General features: G+C 40.3%; 1 protein-coding gene across 1 annotated transcript in view; it reads right to left on the reverse strand.

Annotated features, from left to right (window-relative positions):
• The window catches only part of PRKD1 (protein kinase D1), a 114,126-nt gene extending 106,254 nt beyond the window's left edge, over positions 1 to 7,872 (reverse strand). Inside the window, exon 1 of the mRNA XM_088529200.1 lies at positions 7,578 to 7,872. Coding sequence (XP_088385326.1) covers positions 7,578 to 7,769 — 192 coding nt within the window. The 5' untranslated portion in view covers positions 7,770 to 7,872. The remainder of the gene's footprint in view (positions 1 to 7,577) is intronic.
• Positions 7,873 to 19,736: the final 11,864 nt, after the last annotated feature.

Consider the following 19,736-nt stretch of genomic DNA (forward strand, 5'->3'; position numbering starts at 1 on the left):
TTACCAGGTAAGGTCCAGATGCATTAACAGCTTCCATCTGTAGGTAAAAAAAATTATTAGGTGATCAAAAAGGCAAAACTATGACCATTAAATTTGCCAGTTTTAAGGATAAATATCTTAAACAAACTGTCTTACTGTCATAACGGTGCTCCTAGAAACAGCTGTGTCTTGTCAAGATGCTAACATCAACTTGTTTTACAACTTAATAAGAAATAGAATGGGCTTTCAGTGTGCACAGGGCATGGTCAGATATGCTGCTTTTGAAGAGTACAGGACAGATGCAAAGCAAGGCCAGTTGCAATCTATGAGCGCCCTATTCACACATCCTGTACTTGAAAAGAGGTTGGAAAGGACATTTTATGCCAGCCACTAATAAAGGTCTCTAAATGCATCTTTCCTTCTTTCGGAAAGCATCCCAGATCCAGGTCAGATACAGTACTTCCACATTTGCTACATTTTTTCTTTCTTACTTTTATATATATACACACACACACACACACACACATATATATATATGTATATGTATGTATTAAAATAACCACCTGTGTTCTAGCTTTAATGTCATTACTCTGTTTCTGAGCTGGTATCGGCTGCAGGCATAGAGAGCAGACAGTGGCTTGGAGAGATGCTATCCCAATGCCAATATGCATTTTACATAGTGCAAGAAGTGAAAGCTGAACCATGACCAAGTTTTCTTTAGCTGAAGAAGAGAATTTCAAGGAAGAAGAAGAAAGCCACAAATACATGGAGGAAGGGAAAGTGAGAAACTGTGATATCTGCTGAAACTTATGTCTAACTTCTTGGTATATGTATTTATCATTCCAAGATATCCTCTCTACTACCTTTAGATTGTAGTGTGATACACTGCATTACATCTCTAATTTCAAAAAAAAGTTTCTCTAGCAAATAAAACTCCAAGAGAATTCAAAAGCAAAAGTCTGCTTTTTGAAGTAGCTCAATTCAAGTTCACATTTCAGGTCTTAAAAAGTTAAGAGACGGACGTATACAAGTTATCTTAATCCTAAACACAGGGTTTTTAAAGTAAACATGAAGACTGACATCACCGTTTTAGTTCATTACATGAATGAAAATATTTAAGAAAAAGAAATCAAAAAGCAAAAGAGAATTCTGCACTACTAGAAATCTTGTGGCAGGAAGTAAAATTGAAAGCCTGTGAAAGAAATCTATGCTGGCTTGCAAAACCCTGGAAATTCAAGGGGGCTCCAGAAGCCAGAAGAATGTAAACAAAGGCGGCGGGCGGGCAGAGCGCTGGGAAGTTCACACGGGGCATTCCAGCCTCTTCCTTGGGGCTTCCCCTCGCCGAGCAGCCATGGCCACTGCACGAGGAGCTCCGCTCACAAAGTGGTAAAGCACGACGAGCAGAAGAGGTAGGGAAAGCAAAATCACTGCCGAAGAAGGAGCAAAAAGACATCTCTGGAGAAAGGAGAGTAGTTTGTTTATTCTTACATAATACTTTTTTTTTTTAAAGAGTTAATGAGACAGTAACAAAAATCAAGTGACTTTTCTAACATACCCTCGACAAACAACCCTGCGTAAGAGACACTGGAGTTTGACACTGAAAGTGAAACAAACATGTTATGTGAACACACCCTAAGGCAGATTTCAGGTCTATCCCAAAACAGACAATTTGATGTAATATGAGGAGTGTATTATAGCTCCAGGAGAAAATTTGAAGCAGACGTTCTCCTTCAAGCAGCAAGGGCCAAACACAAGTCCAAAGCTTGCAGCGACTCAACAATGACATGCATATACAGCAAGATTACATATATATTATACATATATTTTTTTAATGTCATTTAGCCGTATCTTAAGGAATATCCACTGATATACACTTATTCTTGTCTGGTGTACCATCAATAAGCATCATTTTAAAAAATAAAAAAGGACATTTGGCAAACTTTAAAAATGAAAACAATTTCATATACAAGAAAAAAACAATTAAAAAAGTAACAATATACAGTCCTTAAGAGATCTGCTTGTTTCCTTGCAATAACCAGAGTATAACACACACGTTAACCATACAGAGAGGTTTCTCCATACACAGATCTTTTTTTCCCTGTGGATTTTTTCATGGGGATCTTCTAGAAATCACTGAAAAATGCAGACTATGTGGGCAAATGTGGGCGAAGTCTGCACAAAACCACACAAATATTAGACACCTCCTGGTGTTACCATGCTCATTACAGAATCCTTTCATAAATCACTGGCATGTGAGCAGGAAACCCACTGCACCACAGGGTGCACCAAGCTCATGGTACCTCTATGGGGCCCATTCGCTCGTGCCCAGCAAGTTTGTGCCCCACAGGTGCCCAATCCGGGGCACGTCACATCCACAGAGCACATCCCAATCCCATGCTCACACAGGCACCTCTGTCTGGAAAGCGTGGCAGCTTTACAAATGCCGGCCATGCTCTGGCAATATATCTTGTGCATGAGAGGGCCTTATTCATCTTAAATGTCTTTAAATCATTATGGACATTACAGGTGTTCTTGGAGAAGCAGCGATAGGATTAGCGCAAGAGCAACACAAGACTCCTTTGTAATTCCTTTCAAGTCGAAAATGTCAACTGCTTTGGTTACAGCAGGTCATCTAGTCAAAGCTCCATTTTATTTCTTATTCTGTTGAGAATTCATTTGATAGCCTTTAATCTCTGGAAGAGATTTTTCAAATGCTCTAGATAAAAACATTGCATTGGATTAGTTTTCTCCATCTGAATCACTGATATGATAGATAACAAGCTCAGCTTTTTTTAAGAGTCCAACAATTTCTTCAAACAGACTCCACTTCATCCAAGTCAAGCTTTTCTAGTGTTTTCTCACACAGTCTCTAAAATAACTTGATTTAACCTACAAACTAATGTTACATACACTGACTTACAGTTTCCAGGGTGGAGATCAGCAAGCGTAAAGTCAATAAAAGATTAAATGGTAATCATCAAAAGTCTCACTTGAGTATCTAAGTGAGATTACAAAAAAAAAAAAAAAAAAAAAACACACACAAAAAACCCTCTCAATTTCAAATGTATTTACATACCTAGTGACAAGACACCCCCACATTCCTGAAATGAAATGTAAGAGCTTTGTATTTTCACAACACATAAAGACAGGGTAATTATATCAAAGAAAGATTAATTTCATGGAATGAAAAAGTTGAACATTTTGCTACCAGTGTACACCAGTTTGCAAATTAAAGAATGTAGTTTTCGCCAATGAACAGCACATCTCTACTATTTTTTCCAGAACATACGAAGGAGGTGACTATGGTCAAATATGTACTGAATATATGAAACTTCTACATCTATGTGTTAAATTGAAGGTAAAAGTTTCACTCAAAATGGGCCAAAATGCTCTCTCATTTTATTTTTGTATTCTGAGGGACACAAAATCTTTCTTTTTAGTAAACTATTTTCCCTCAAGGAGAGGATTTCATTACCACCAGTCTATTGTTTATTTTAGGAGAGTATTTATCTCTTCCAATAAACAAACCCCATATGTTATCTGTGGTTGTTTAAAACCCTGGAGAAAAAAAAATTAAGCATATTTTCATCCCAAACCTTCAGAAAGCTTCATTCTCCACCAATACTTCAGGTACAGAGATTCCAGCCTCAGAAAACAGAATAAAGCCCTTATTTTTTCATTTCCTGATTTATTTATTTAAGAATGAGTTAGTTTTCATTTACTGAAGACAGCCAGGAACACACGCAGATGAGTGTACCTGCTCCTATGCATGTTTAGTTCAGTTCTTGGGGGGGAAGTTACATACAGGGATACTTTAACAGCCCCTTGGATTGATCTGTGACAATTCCCTTACAGTTAGAACTGAATAACAGAACTCCAATGAATCTGGACACAGGTTCCCAGATGTAGTATCCCACTTAAATCAAACTTTTTTTTTGTTTGTCATCCTTCGCCATTCTTGGAAGACCTAACTTTATTTCTTATTATTGTAAAATTTTTGACTATGAAATTCCAGCACTAGCCAAACTGGGAACCACCTACAACACTATGTTTAGAGGGCAACCTGATGCCCCTTCCTTATGTTGGAAGATAAGTCAGTGAGGATCAAATGTTACTTCATCTGTTTTTGTTTAAAAACGTAGTTTGAGACTATGGTCTTACTGCTGGTAATTTCTTTGCCTTCAAATGATGAAGGCCTAGGCAATGTCTGACCTTAAGTGAGGGTTGTTTTACAAAATCCATATTCTCATGTCAAATAACTTCATGATGAATTGGTTTGAGTCAGTTTGCAAAACTTGACAGTGTCAATACCATTCCCCAGCACATCACATGTGAGATGCTAACTCTGAAAAGCAGTTTCAACAAACCAGAAAATGTAAATGACATTTTTTGTCTTCATATTAAAATTGAATATATTTGGATTAAAACTTCTCAAAATGTAAAATTAAAAACGTCTTGGTAATCTGAGCCTTTTGGTTACCAAAATACAGCTTTTTACTTAGTGTGCTTTGCATTTTATTTTCACGCTACAAAAGTGGATGCATTTTGTGCAGTTTTCCATAAAGGGCAATAATTCTGACTATTTATCTTCAGAAAACAAAGACTGCATTTTACGATACTCTCCCACTCCTCTTGTGAAAGTGTCTGCAAGTCACACACTGACACGCGTTTTGCAGCCGACGCTCATTCTACATTATAACGTAAATGCTAAAATTCCATTCCAGATGAAGAACAAGCTACCCCACATGAACAACCTTAGGTATTCCTGTCGCTGCTTCTAACAAAGGCACACCAAACTCAAACTCAAGCAAAACAGATTCAGGCAACCTCAGAACAGTTCTTAACAGATTCTATGTGTTTGAATTTATGCCCAACACTGACATGTTCCGTTTCATCTCCAGACTTTCTAAGAAATTTCCCATAGAGCTATCTCAGGGTGATATTATGAAAGAACACTTTTCTTTGACAATGGATAAAGACACACTCTTTGCTCATTCCATTTTTCATGTAGTATAAGTTATATATGCCAAAAACATATTATTACTGTAACTAGGCTCTCTTCCAAAATCAAAAAAACTTGACTTTATATTTATATTAATGGGCTTTATAGAATCTAAAATATACGTAAATATTTTACATTATAGCTAGAAATAGATTTTACATATGTGCACTCATATTACATATACCTGAATACATATCACATCTACACAAATAAGAACTAGTAGCATCCTGCTCAGGCCCATACGTGCTCTAGTCTGCACATTGTAAGAAGGTTAGTTCAAATTTTGTGCAACACTAAGTTGGTTTATAAATCTGTGCAAAATAAGGGCCATAAATATCATACACCCAGGCATATATACTGAGGTATACAAAAACACATTACCATCAGTTAGGCGCTCTATAAAGAGATCATCTGAAAATGATACTGAAAATCAATCAGCACAAACCTAAAAATAAGTGTTTAAGCAACCCTCTTGCTCACCATGTTAACAGTACCATAGTAAAGACATAGGTGATTTTAACACTTGAACTGCTAAAGAAAATAACAAAATTACACCTTATCTTTACTACTTACACAATTCAGACCAAAGAGTGATGTGGGAACAAAACTTACTCATAAAGTACCATCTACCTCACCATTGCAATGATCATTTTGTTTAAAAAAAAAAAAAATCATACTACTGTAGAGAATCTTCCTTAACTGAGATGGTAAAAGCAGTGTTTCTCATAATATCAAGACTAATCGGTAGTTGCTTTTCTCTTTTCCTGAAATTATTTATCCATAATACATAAAAAGAGTTCTCTCATGATAACGCTAGATAGCCATGTAATTTTTAAAAAAGATCTCTGCCAATACATAGGGTGACTCTGCACATGCAAACAAACTTATGTGCAGTGAAATGATGCACATTGGTGAAATTATATATCTATACACACACACACTCGCACACACACACACACACAAACACTTAGAGATTTAAGTTTACAACAAGATTTCTCAGGATTAACAACATACAAATTAATCTATAAATAGGGCACGATTTGGGAAAATAAACCCATCTTTCTTTCTATTTTCCCTTTTCTTGAACCACTTTCTTCCCAAAAGGCCTTGGAAAAAGCAGTAATTTGGGCTGTGACAGACTGTGACTAAAATAGAGCTCCTCATTCAAGCACACTGTGTAGAAAAGCACCTAAACCTTTCAAAATAAGTCGGTCGGTAAACTACAACAAATTAAGTTGTTCAATTTTTTTATGCCAGTTTCGACTCGGTCAGTTAAGTCCGATTCTTGGACAACAAGGCAACACTTCTACTTCTTTTTAGACAATGATACATTGTTAGGAAATTAGAAAATTGCTAGGAAATAGGAAAAATTAGATTGGGGTATACTATAAACCCATTAAATGTATATGCTGCTTACATACAAAAATATAAACAATGAATGCAACAGTCTTGCATATTTACATTATTGCTAGGATAATAACTTATAAATGGTTATATAAATAAGCTTACAGATAACCATTATGAACTATACATATAAACAACTTCCATACTTATTAAAACTATTGAACCTGTGTATGACTTCAAGAAGTTTTAGCCTAGCTTTGAAAGCAAATTCGGTAGTGTTAAACAGAGGGCATGTTGACTTCATGAACTTAACTTAATGAAGCCAAGCAACTCTTTCTTAAACTAAGAAAACTACAGAATTTAAAATAAAGATACATATTTCATACCAATTTGAAAACATGGTATTAGTTGCAAGAAAACAAAGTACTCTACAGCAAAACTATCAAGTATGAAATTATCTTACCTCAGTGAAAACAAGCAGTTACATATCCACCCCCCCGCCCATCCTAACCACCCTGAGTACCTGGCAGCGCTTCTTTTCAGCCCTTAAACCCTCGACGATACTTTTACGCGGCTCCCCGGCCCAGCACGCGCGGGGCGGCGAACTTGCCCACGCGACACGCGGGGAGAGCGCGCAGCGCAGCGCAGCGCGGGCGGCTGCGCCCAGGGGCGGCCCCGGGCACCCGCCTCTCGCCGCCGGGGGAGCAGCGAGGGCATCGCCGCCCGGGCCGGGGCGCTCCGCGGGGCCCCGCGCTGCCCGCGGAGGAGAGGCAAAGGGCGCGGAGCCCTCGGCGGTGTTTGTTGGGATCTTTTTTTCCTTTTTCCCTCTTCTTCTTCTTAGCGGAAACTTCTCCGGCAGCGGCTGGGACGACACACAAAGTGCCAAAGTGCCAAAGTGCCCCGTGGCGCCGCGCTGCCATCGCAGCTGACAGGTTTCACCCCATCACCACTACCACCCCCGCCCGAAGCACTAAGCAGCGGGCAGAGAGAGCCGGCCGGGGGCTGTTTTTAATAGCAGCTCTCTACCGACGGAGCTAGTCGCGCCCCTGGCCAGCAAAACAAAGCGCGAGTTCCGCCGGCAGCATCCCGGCACCGGGCGGCGGCGAGTGCAGGGGAAGGGGAGGGCGAGGGGAGGACGGCCGGGGCCAAGGCGAAGTTGCGGCCGGTCCCCCGAGACCCGGAGCCGGGGAGAGGAAAGTTCGGAGGCGGCGGCGGTGCCGGCGGGCCTCGGCACGGGGGGTTTCTCTCCTACCTTCTGGTCGACAATGGAACAAGCCATTTCCCGGACGTGGGCGAGGCTCAGGTCCCCCGAGGAGTCCTGCAGCAGCAGCACCGGCTCCCGGCTCAGCCCGATCTGGAGGTGGAAGGCGACGCCGCCGCCGGGAGCCGTCCCCGCCGGCGGCGGCAGCGGGCTGGGCGGCCGGAGCAGCGGTGTGGTGCTCATGGGGAGCTTCCCGCCGGGGCCGCCGCGGGCCACGGAGCGAGCGGGGCGCGGGCAGCGCGCTCACAAGTTGGCGGCGGCACCGGGCGAGCTGCCCGCGAAGTTTCAGGGAAGTCCCGCCGAGCAGCTCCCGGTGAAAATGGCGAGGGGGGGGCGGAGGAGCGCGCAGGATGCAGACAGGAAAAGGCGGCGAGAGAGGCGCGCAGCGAGGGGGGGAGCCTGGCCCAGCGCCGCCGAGCTGGTGCCGCCGCTGCGGCGGCTGGCGCTGTGCGCGGGGGCGGGACGGGCCGCGCCCTCCGCCGGGACGAGCCGAGCCGAGCCGGGCCGGGCCGGGACGGGCCGGGCCCTCGACGGGCAGCACCGCCCCGCTCCGCTCCAGCGGCGCCACGCGGCGGCCGCGACCCGGCGGGCAGCGGCGGCCGCTCTCGGCGCTGAAATGGCCCCCCGGCCGCCGGTCGCGCCGCCGCCTCCCGTTTCGCCGGCGCCCGCGAGGGAAGAGGTTGTTCGGGCCAGCGGCGGCACCGCCTCCCGTCACCCTGCGCTGTGTGGTACCTGCAGAGCTGCCTTGCCCTGCCTGGCCGCAGATGGAGGCAGAGCCTGAGGGAGCTGGGGGTTTTCCCTCACCACGGGCTCCTCAAGGCTGGGTGGCAGCAGCTCATCCCGTGCGAGGCTGGGAGATCCACGTGGGAGCAGGGGCTTCTGCCCGTCCCTGGCACCTTCTTCTCGCCCGGCACCTCCTCCGGGAGCCCCGGGCTGCAAGAGAACTTGCACCTGTATTTTTTCCAGGCAGTGCCCATTCTCTCGTGTAGTGTGTGCTGAGAAGGGGCTCCCTGCCACCTGAACCCAGGATGATCTTCCCAGCGTCTAGGGTCAAAGCAGTGCAAGTTCTGTCCATACTCACAAACACTGTTATGACAGGTGACAACTGGAAATCTGTTAAATCATTGGGAAAAGGAACTGTGAATGCCTTGGATATCAAAGGAGTAATTCTTGAGTTATTCATACAGCACCGATAAGGATGAGGGTTGCAAATGCATGTTTGTAGGTAGAGGCTGATCCCACACATTTACTGTTTTGTTTTGTTTTTACTAAGTACTTTTTTTTTTTGACAAAATGCATAATTACAATATTGTTTCACTGAGATCATCTGTTTTATGAGATCACAACTTACTACGGTCTTCTTGTTTCATACCTGGCATTTGCACCTCCATATAGTTTTGGAACCAGTTTATTCTTCAGCTCTTTTTTTTAATTGCTATGTTTAATCACTATCTTCTGCAGTATGCCAAGTCAGATGAAATCTCAGCACACTAAATGGAGGTGCTTACTTAGTATATTTTCTTATCACGCTAGGAATACTAAACATTTTCAGCCATGCCCTTAGTTTTGCTGTTGAAAATCATACCTCTTGTTGCTGTCATCTACACTGTTTCCTTAGGCATTAATACTGGCATCAGTACTGTACCCCAGCTATACTGATTACCATTGTGAGGGCTGTTCCCGAACAGTTCTGTGTGTCCTGGTTATTTTGGTGCTCAGGCTTTTTGGTGTATGTACATTCATGCTCCCAGACCTAAAACTTTTGAGGCCTTCTAACTTCCAAAGGCTTCTCATTAGCTTGTGGCTTAGCCAGCTATTCTGTACAGCAGGGAGCATGGCAGGACTGTGGACCTACCTGTATATGAATCTATGGCAGAAAGAAGTCAAAGTGCCGTCCCTGAATGGCTCTCACAAGTACAAATGCAATGTAAGGCCAGGGCCTCACGCAGCTGGAAGTAGGATTTTCTGGATGCTGTGGTTTCAAACCCATCCACATCTGAGTTGCTGGCAGAAACACAGCAGAAGAGCCTGCAGCGCTGCCTCATTGATGGGGTGAACCCCTAACACAGCCAAGTGTCACCAGACACTTTCAGAGCGTCCCCCCTCCGTAGCTCAGAGGGAGAAAAGCAGATGTGGCTTCGAGGGTACTGTCCCCATTTCCTGCCCTTGCCATATTTAATTATGGGACCACGTAACTTAGCATTTCACAACATGAAAGTTTGGTTTTCAAGGGGAAGAGCAGAAAATGATAGCAGCCATGTCCTTAGCTACCATGTTACAGCTTTTCTGACACTCTAAAATAATCAGGGGAGATGCAGTAGCCAGAGTGGGTCGGTCATCAGCAACAGAGCTCACATGCGCCAGGAAATTGCTACACATTCGCAAGATTGACACCAATGTATCCTTGTTTTTCTTATCTACGTGAAATTCAATTATATAGCTCATAAGGTCATTGGGCACTCACAGATCCACATACAATTATGATATTTAAGATGTAATGGTTGTTTCAGCATTCCTAAAAAGAAAATATTGGAGGGATCCCAAATCACCTAAGTATACTTGAAAATTTCTAGGCCAAGACAGGCTCCAGTTATCCCAAAGCATGTTTTGGAAAATGTATGTTATGGCTTGATGACAGAATAACTGATGCATCCCAGTTATCCTGAGTATCTTGGCACTGCTTGTGCATGTTTGTGCAAACTGTCCTCACTAGCTGCCTGGTGCTGGCGGGAGAACAGTACTTCTAGAACTAGGCAGTCATTGCTACTTAAAAGTGCAATTTCAGAGGTACTTCAGTTCTGAAGATACTGCAAATGAGGCAGCTATTGTACCATAAAGGAAGACAAGAGCACACAATTTATTCAGCAGTGCTACTTCCCAGATGATTTCTGAATAGAGTATTCAGTGTGAAGCACACTTTTTATCACTTATATAACACTATTTCACTAAACAATCTTCCAAATATCACTGAAATGCAATTCTACAGATTTTTGGGTTGTAATGACCTGAAATTTCTAGACCTGATAGTCAGACTTTGTAATAATGTAAAATACTTGTTTCTTCTTCAAAAATTATTTTAACAATCTCGCTGAGGATAATTTTCAAGAAGCAGCTAGTGTACTTGGTACATTTCAATCTTTTTCTTCTTAACTAGGTTGATAATTCAGTTAGCAAAATACATATTTTACTGAAAATCAGTTACACTTAAATGCAGTTTTTATTATGGCATAGTTCTTGAAAAATATGGTAAATTGACTTTAAAGTACTGCTAATTTATTAACACATACAAACATTACCTATTTACAAACTTTTCTTTTACGCTTCAGGGACCTGTTATATTCATTCTTAACACTAATATTTTTGTGGCTGCTGTCCAGGAGTCCTTGTAATCCCATCTGAAATTCTTTAGTGTTTCAATATGTAATCCAGGCTCTGATGCTGGGACTTAGATTGCTAACTGCCCATGAAGATTCAGATACGTATATAGTAATTTATGCATAACAGTGACCTCCAAGAATAGATGTCATATTAGTCCTTTGAGCAGATATGGCCTAAAGGAAGAGGTGTAAAGTGCTAACTATCCATCATCAGTTGTCACCACAGTTTATGAGACATGTCACAGTAGAGGGCATAGAGTAGTCAAGGATAATTAAGGATGGCAGTCTCATATGTGATATAACTAATGTCTGACGGTATGGGAAGGACACAGGTTTACAGGCAATTTTAAAACTGCTACAGATTTAGCTATCAGCTACATGTTTCTGAAATGTCTTTCTGCATGTGGTGTTTAAAAAGATGTAATCTGGTCTCATCAGGCAGTGGTTTGTACCACTATGACTAGTTTTGCCATACTTCAATGTGATTTTAAGTTTTTATTCACAGAATGTGGTGTACAATATAATTTGAATAAACTATGGTAAAATTATGGTAAGTTCTTAATGATTGTGGTATGAATACTTAGACTGTGGACAGACTTGGTAATAATCGGATTTTTTGAGACAGTAGAGGCAAGACAATCAGCAAACACCTTTCCTTTCTCCTTAATGAGTTTCTCCAGTTATAGCGATTTAATGAGATAAGAGACACTGCCCATAAGAACAGGGGATCAAGCTGTTTTCTTACCCAGATTGTCTTTTTTTTTTTTTTTTTCCAATTTATGTGAGTTGGTCATTGCTGCTGCTTTCATTCCACCTCACAAAAATGAAAAGCTAGAGTTGGAATTAACAATATGGGAGAATCGAGTATTTCATATGGGGGAATAAAAAGTGAAGGAAGGGAATGCTGCAGCGGATCCCAGGGTACCCACAGGAGAGAGTGTGGTAAAAAGGGAAAGAGAGGAGATTCATGGAAAAGGAGAAGAAACAGGAGAAAGGGTTTCCTACTGTAGGATTCTCATGACAGTAAGGAGATTTTAAGACATACTCCATCTGACCCCTGTTGGTTCAACTGAAATGACTATGCTGTGGCTAGGAACTGCAGCAGGTCAATGTGTTTTCACTATCTTACCACCTACACCATCTGTTTCTTTATGTAGTGTCAGTTTTACTAACATACCCTGATAAATACATCCGCTCAACCACATTCACCAATCTGTTTGGCTCAGACACACAGGCAAAGGAAAAAAAAAAAAAGACCCTTTAATTACTTACTTCTGAAGTCTACATACTTGTAAGATTTGATAATCAAATGGTCATCACCTTGGGCCCCTGTTACTTTTCTAAGTCTGTTTCACGACCCTTTCTGGGAGCCCTCCTGCCCATGATGTGTGCTGTGCAATCTGTGCACCATCACCAAATCTCACCATCCTGCAGTACTTCATGTCCCTCTCCTTTTAGTGTGACCTAGGCCACTGCTGGCCCACTTAGAGCTGCAGTGGCAGGGCAGGCTTTTCCCAACCCTGTTGTCTCTCCTTTACCTTATATGCCAGTCTTTTTTCTACATACTTGGTCACAGCTGACATAGCACTGCTTAGGCCCCTTTCACAGTGAGGATAGCACTAAGATGTGGCTCTCCTGCAGCTGTTTGTATGACAACAGTATTTTTTTTTTTTACGGAGACTCTTCTCAATGCCCAGACAGCCTCTCCCATAACCTCTTTGTATATGCACCTAGCCCACTGTGGAGCACACTCCTAACCTGCCATATGAGACGTGCAATGAGAGAGGACGCTGTTGGGCTCCTTGCCACTGTTGCCACCTGCAGTGACTGCAGTGATTTACATTTAGCCTAAGCATCAGCCGAAAGAGAATGGCTCCTTCTGGGTCTTTTGCACCTACTGCTCTGGGTACGCTTGGGAGATACTGGTAGCAGAGCCCTAGGTGTTCAGGACCCAAGCAGTCTGACCTCACCTCACAGCTAGCCCAGCTTTGGGCACAAAGTTGGATTAGAGACCCCCTCGAGCCACTTCCAGCCTGAGCTGTCCTGTGACATGGTGCCCGTTCACGGCCCCTGATGTGCTGTATCTCCCCCTGCCTCCTCTCAGGCCAGAGCAGCATTCCCAACCTGGGAATGAGCTCCCTCTTGTCTTCCTTGCAGAGGATCTCACCAACAGATATTGCTGCTACGTGTTGGCTCCAGAAATCACCTAGGCTAATCTCAGAGAAGTTTTGTTTGCCCTTCTTCACTCTTTCCCACGGACAGCCCAGGAGAGCAAGGGACAGCAGTGACTCACCTGCCTGACCCTGCCCCTCTAGTCCAATTTTTTATTAGGTTTGTCTAGGCTTATCTTGTTTATATTAATGATAGTAAATCTACCTTAAAATTATGTTTTAATATTAAAATAGCTAGTTTACAAATTATGTCTGCATCATTAGAAATAACCTACAGGAGTATCCTGTTTGGATTCTTTTCTAGCACTCATTCAATACAGTATCATACTTTTAAAAACTAATTAAAAGTGATTCCAGACAATAAAAGTGTCTTCTTACTTTGAAAGGTGTTCACGTAGGAAGTGTTTGTATGAGCTAGTTATGAATGCAAAGCATTACATTTTAAGGTACAACAAGCATAAAAAAAAGCTCACCCATCACATGCTTTCCCTCTTTACTTCATTGTAGGGAGTACTGGAATTGCTTAATTATATTTTTTTCTAATATTTGGATTTTTAATTCAGCCTTAATATTCCAACAGTTTAGATTTTAAGATATTTATAACTGTATTTTCAATTCATCTAACCGTATTTTCCTTTCATCTACATTTCCTTGCAATCTTATCTTTATCTTACAGTTTTTCAGTGGGTAATTTTCATTAAGAAATAAATCATTTCATTTTTACATGCAGAACATGAAAGTCAGCTAAACCATATAACCACATACTCTACTATATACCATGTGAACAATACAGATTGTTCCATACAAGTCTTGTAAATAACTTATAAAAGTTCACTTTTATACAGATTGCATCATATGTTTAAATAGGATAACCTTATTGGACTAAATACACATTGGAAACAAAAGCTTTGTTCCTGTGCCTCACTCCAAGATAGAAAAAATAACTGCACACACAAAAGACTTCATTGCTGAATACTGAATGTAAAGTTACTTCCTTTTCATTTAAGACACAATTTAAGCTTAATTACAAGTGGAAAAAAAAGTGTATATTTTCCTTGTCATAGTGCATAAACATCTCAACATGAAGTTCCGTGCAATGCTGCAAAATTGTCATTCTTGGCTATATAAACAAGGAAATTGTAAAATGCAGTAGGAAGACATTTCTAAGAGATTAACTGTACTCAATTTTGATTAAATTTAATGGATCTTGAAACAGTGAAGCATGTGAAGAGAACTCTAAAATAACTTCATAAGTATAATGTCTTTTAGGGATAAGAAGATAATATAATAGATCAGTGAGATTAGCTAGATGGACAGAGAGATAGAAGAACATTCTCAAAATCATAAGTAACCTGATCCTAGTTCTGGTAAAATCATGAAGATTTTTTTTTTTTTTAAAAAGACAAAATAAAAAACCTTGAAAGTTGAAACCAAAGACACAGAAATAAGGCACGCTTTTTTATTCATTATCTTGGAACTTCTCAAAGGAAGTGGAGGAATTCTTATATTGATGTCTTCCAAACAAGAGTGGATGATTTTTTGGAAGATGTACATTTTACACAATTTTTGGTTCAACATGAAAGTATCAGGGTAATATTCCGTGTCTGTAATGTAAGACAGTAATACATTTGTGTCTGAAATTTCTTTTCTACAGGTCTATAAAATCTATTCTTAAGAATCTTAAGAATAGTGTTTCTTAAACTGGGACAGAAAAATATACCATTTAAGAGTGTCTTCTATGTATCAATCTCCAACATCCTTGTAGCCCACCTGTTACTCATTTTGCCTCTTAAAAACGAAAAGGAATGCTTAATATGCAAAATACAGAGCCCAATGCTCTAATTCATTTTGCATAGCTAACAGGACTAGCAAAGAACTTTACTGAATTCTCATGTGGAGCACAATGAACCAGTTGTAGAATAAGCGCCCGGTACAATATAACAAGAGTTGCCAATGCTTCCAGGATCACAACTCCCACCAAAAGAAGGATAGAAAGCAGATTCTAGAGGTTATAGATTTTTTTTTCCATATACTCTTAAAATAAGGTAGAGCAGAGTGCTCAAGCTGAATTCACAGTCTGAGAGGTACTTTTATTTGACATCTAAAGCAGGAATAAGATAGATTTCAAAGGGTATCTTCAGATAGCTGCACCTTTCCCTGTCAGAAGAATGACTGCTCTGTTCTAAAACCAATCAATAATGGCTGAATGGCAACAGTTACCACCCTATCCCGAAATGACATTGACTAACTGCAGCGTGGGGCCATGACAAACTTTGTGCACCTGATGCCATCTCATCTCTCCAACATCAGGTGTCCATCAGTGACCAGTTCCAACACAGTCTTGTATTCACTCAGCCTCACTCCTTTCCTTTATTTTTTCCCAAATGACTTTACCTTTCCTGAATGGGGTAATAGGGCTACAGAGAGCCAGGCTGCACCCACAGAGATAGAGAAAAGCAGAAAAAGAGTGGCCATTGCTAGGATGTAAAATATATACTAAGCTGCAGAGATGTCTTTGCATGCACTGACCCCTGTGTCTATTTGGCTTTGAGATATGTGTTTGGCCTTAAAGAAAAACTTGCAAGAAATTTGCTTCTTCTGCCTGGGATGAATCAAGTCCAAAGTATCTTTCTGAGTATGGAATTTATCCTTGAAGGGTCTATTGTTCGTCCTATAACAGTTGCTGTAGTAGCTCCATCTTCAACTGGAGATTCAACAGATAAGACAAAAAAGAGGTTTTCTTTGGTGAGACTCTGCTCCATACCAAGGCAGAAGAGTGCAGAAGGAATGATGAGGAAGTTCTGACCCCTGATCCAGGCTGCTCTCTTCCTTCTTTCAGTAGTTCAGTTCAGTACAGTTGTGCACTAAGACATTAGACATGAAGAAAAGGTAGCTAAATGTTTCAGTTTAAGGTTTCACATTTCACTCTGTTCATTTTTTTAGCCTGATTATGAATTGGTTTTGTACACTTTAAATAAATTCTTGTTATTCACCTAAAAATTGAAAAAAAAATCACTTAATAATGACAATGCAATTGGATGAACAAGAGTATGAATGTAAGTATACATCCCTAATACCAAAACCATGACTGAACTCTGCAGCTCCACAGAAATGTTGCTATGGTAGATAGAGGTCTGCTGTGCTGAAACAAGAAAATATGATTTGAAAGAGTGTTTCAACTCACAAACTATAGCCAATTTGCAAGCAGACAACATCAGGACAAACTTAGCTTTTTTTCCTGTATTTCTGATCATCACTAATGATATTTTTCAATAACTTTTGTGATGCATTAATGTAAAACAATATAGCTTCAACAATATAGCTGCTCCAAAACTTGTAAAGAAAAGCCACTTCCTGCACATCTCTGCATAATTCAGCAACTGCTGCTACAACTGAAATGTACAGCTGGAACTGTTTTTTTTTTTTTTTTTTCTCTTTCAAAAGGACTCTAAGTATCTAATTGAGATAATCTGAACACACAGATTCAAGATTTTCTGTGATGGGGCTAGATAACGTGTCTCTGGGATTTATTCCATCTTGTGTGATATATATTTATGTTATTTTTCCCTTTGCCACTGCATTATTTTCACAGTGTAGTTATGCCTCAGGGTAAGGATCCTATTCTAATTCTGCTAGAAAAAAAGAACATTTTTCTTCATGCTTTTTAACTTTGAACACAGATCTTTGCTAAGCACTCAGGTCAGTGGACTTCACCAGGTACCTTGCAAATATTATAGTAACAATTTATCTTAGATATATATATATATAATATACATATATATATATATATTAGGGTTTACATCAAGCTATCTGACTAGCTTACTGTTCTGAAGTATATTTTACAACAACTTCACAAAACAGAACAAAACTATTATGTCCCTACTCAGCAATGTAGAATGAAGTACATCTCTAATTCATGAAACTCGGTGAAAACAAAGATATCCAGCCTTGATTTAAACTAGCCTAAATCCAAGCTTTATACTGTGCAGTCAGCCTGTTCCTAGTATCCACGTTAAGTCATTCAAACCTTAATTTTATACCACTGCGCTTTACAGCTGGGATAGATTCTCATCAATTATGCACCACACTACTCTGTGGGTGAGCCAGGAATTAAATCCAGGTGTCACAAATGTCAAACTAGCAAAATAATCACTTGCCCCCCTCCAACCTGCCTCCTGCCAAGGCAGAAGGGCTTTGTCCTCTGCCCTGTGGGAGCATTCATGTCCATTGGGTGGTGAAAACTCCAAATGCATCTTTCAATTCAGACCTGAGCACCCGTCATTAGGGATAGTTCTTTATAAGTATCTAGATAAAAGTGTTCCAAATATTTTGCAAATTGAATTTACTTGAATTTTATGTGATTTTATATCTTCTCTTTAAAATGCTGAGATGTGAAAGTCCTTGAAATTCTAGTGAAGAGCAGGAATTTATGTAAAGCTTAACCCATTAAAATCCTAGGTGGTCCTGTTTGTCTTGTTCACATTAATTGCAGTAATGACAGTTGGGGTCAGGGGATCATAGAACAGCTGGTCTGTATTACTTTGACCTGTCTCAGGTGATGCAGTCTAGGAAATAGTTAATTATATTTATCAGCACTCCAAAGATTCACATTTTTAATATTAGGGTGATTGATCTATATGCTTTGTAGGCTCTTGCAGCTGTTACTCATCATAAGCTTCCTTTTCTGCGTTCACCAGAATAGTCAAATACATTCAGTTAAGTTTCATAAATCATGTGATTCTGCACTCAGTAATACTGTATGTCAGCATGAGCAAATAAAAAGCTTGTTGGCCACTTTGAGGATCATGAAGGGGACACAGAGGAGCAAATGGCCTGAAAATATTTTTTTCTAATTTCAACCAGTGCCGCTCAGGGCTTTCAGTGTTTTGCGCATAGTTTTCCTAGACATTTTGCAATAGACAAAACAGGCAAATCATAAACTGAAATATCAGCTGTTAGTATATTTAAAAATTTGAAGTATATTTAAAATATATCACTTCATTAAATGGAATCGGTAGTTGCTAGATTACGTACATGCTTTCCAGTGAAAAATCATCTGTTTTTACAAAAGCCAAAACAATTCAATGTGGAATGCCAAGTATTACATTCATTGCAAATATTTACGTTAATTCAAGAGGATGTGAACAGTCAGGAAGTTGAATTTTATGTTTTTCACAGTAACTGTCACTTAGCTCCATTATAGCCACATAGGCATTACTCACAGCATTGTTCTAAGAATATTTTACATCTCTGCAAAGGGGCTCAATGCCAGTGGCTGTGAGAACCTGCATTTTGAATTTCCTGACTCTGGCATATTTAAATTTTCATCCATAACACTAGATCAAATTAAATCTTTATGTTGAATACATAGTAAGAAGCTGGATTAAGTTCTGATTTCTGTAGTTAACACTCACAAAGTGCTTCTTGAAATAAGATCACTTAGAGCATTTACCCAGTATACCATTCATTAAGATTGATGTTCAACATTTCCGTCAGATCTCTTTGTCAAAAGTTTATTCTGCTTGGAATGGAGTTCAGCTGTTGTAACTGAAGTGTTTCATTGCAAGAGTCTGAGCCTGCCCTTGTCTGAGATTGCTTCCCTTGTTCCTTTCAGGAATAACATAACACATATTTGGCTGGACAGGAAGCCCGTGATGTTCAGGAGCATCCTCCCATGGATTGCTATTAGCAATAGGGAGGGGATACGAACACTTGGCAAATATGTTTTCAAAGCTTTCACTGGACCTACAGGAATATCCATCATGTTTCTTGAAAAAGTTTGATATATAGGATGCTTTGCCTCAGAAATCTTCTTAAGATTCCTTCTGTTTACAGTCCAACCAAAAATATGACTTGTGACCTGCACAAGATCTGAAACCTAAATAAAATCTGCGTAGTATCATCCCTGATTCATATGGACTGACAAATCATTTTGTTAGAAATATCCAACCATGTCACATTCCCAGTCTCTGACACTTCAGACTTCGATCAACACAGGACTTATTTTAAGATAAGAAATGGATAAGAAGAAGATTAAGATTAAGATAAGAAATGGATAATGGATTTTAAGATAAGAAATGGACTTATTTTAAGATAAGATATGACAACTGGATATTAGCTATCCTGGAAAAAATGAGAATTAAATAAATCATAACAAGGAGAAGACAAATGTAATAGACTGCTTTATGTGCAAAACCTGCAGATTCCAGGTTTCTGTCAGAGTCTTATGGCTTACCTACCATCAGCTGGAATCTAGCATTTCAAGCACGGTACTCTCTCTAACTTTATTTTGTAAGCAGAGCCATGTATATGCAATGCATTTTTCACAACAACATGGGTCACTTGCTTGAATGTCCATCTAGGCCTATGTTACAATAATGTGTCCATGGTGTTGTGATGATTAAGGCAAGTATGAAGAAAATAAATGCACACCCGAGATCATCCTTGCTGATTATTATGTCATCATATAAAATGGATACCCCTTTCTTTATTCTATTTTCAAAGATTTCTTTCTTTCATATGAAAGAGCACTGAAACCTTTCAACCTTTCAATGAGAAAATGTGTTCTCATTTGATGCCTGCATTTAAAACTCCAGTCTCTA

This window comes from Tinamus guttatus, unplaced genomic scaffold (assembly GCF_059628265.1).
Source record: "Tinamus guttatus ecotype Peru unplaced genomic scaffold, ASM5962826v1 Tinamus_guttatus_pri_ptg000327l, whole genome shotgun sequence".
NCBI classification, from domain to species: Eukaryota; Metazoa; Chordata; class Aves; order Tinamiformes; family Tinamidae; genus Tinamus; species Tinamus guttatus.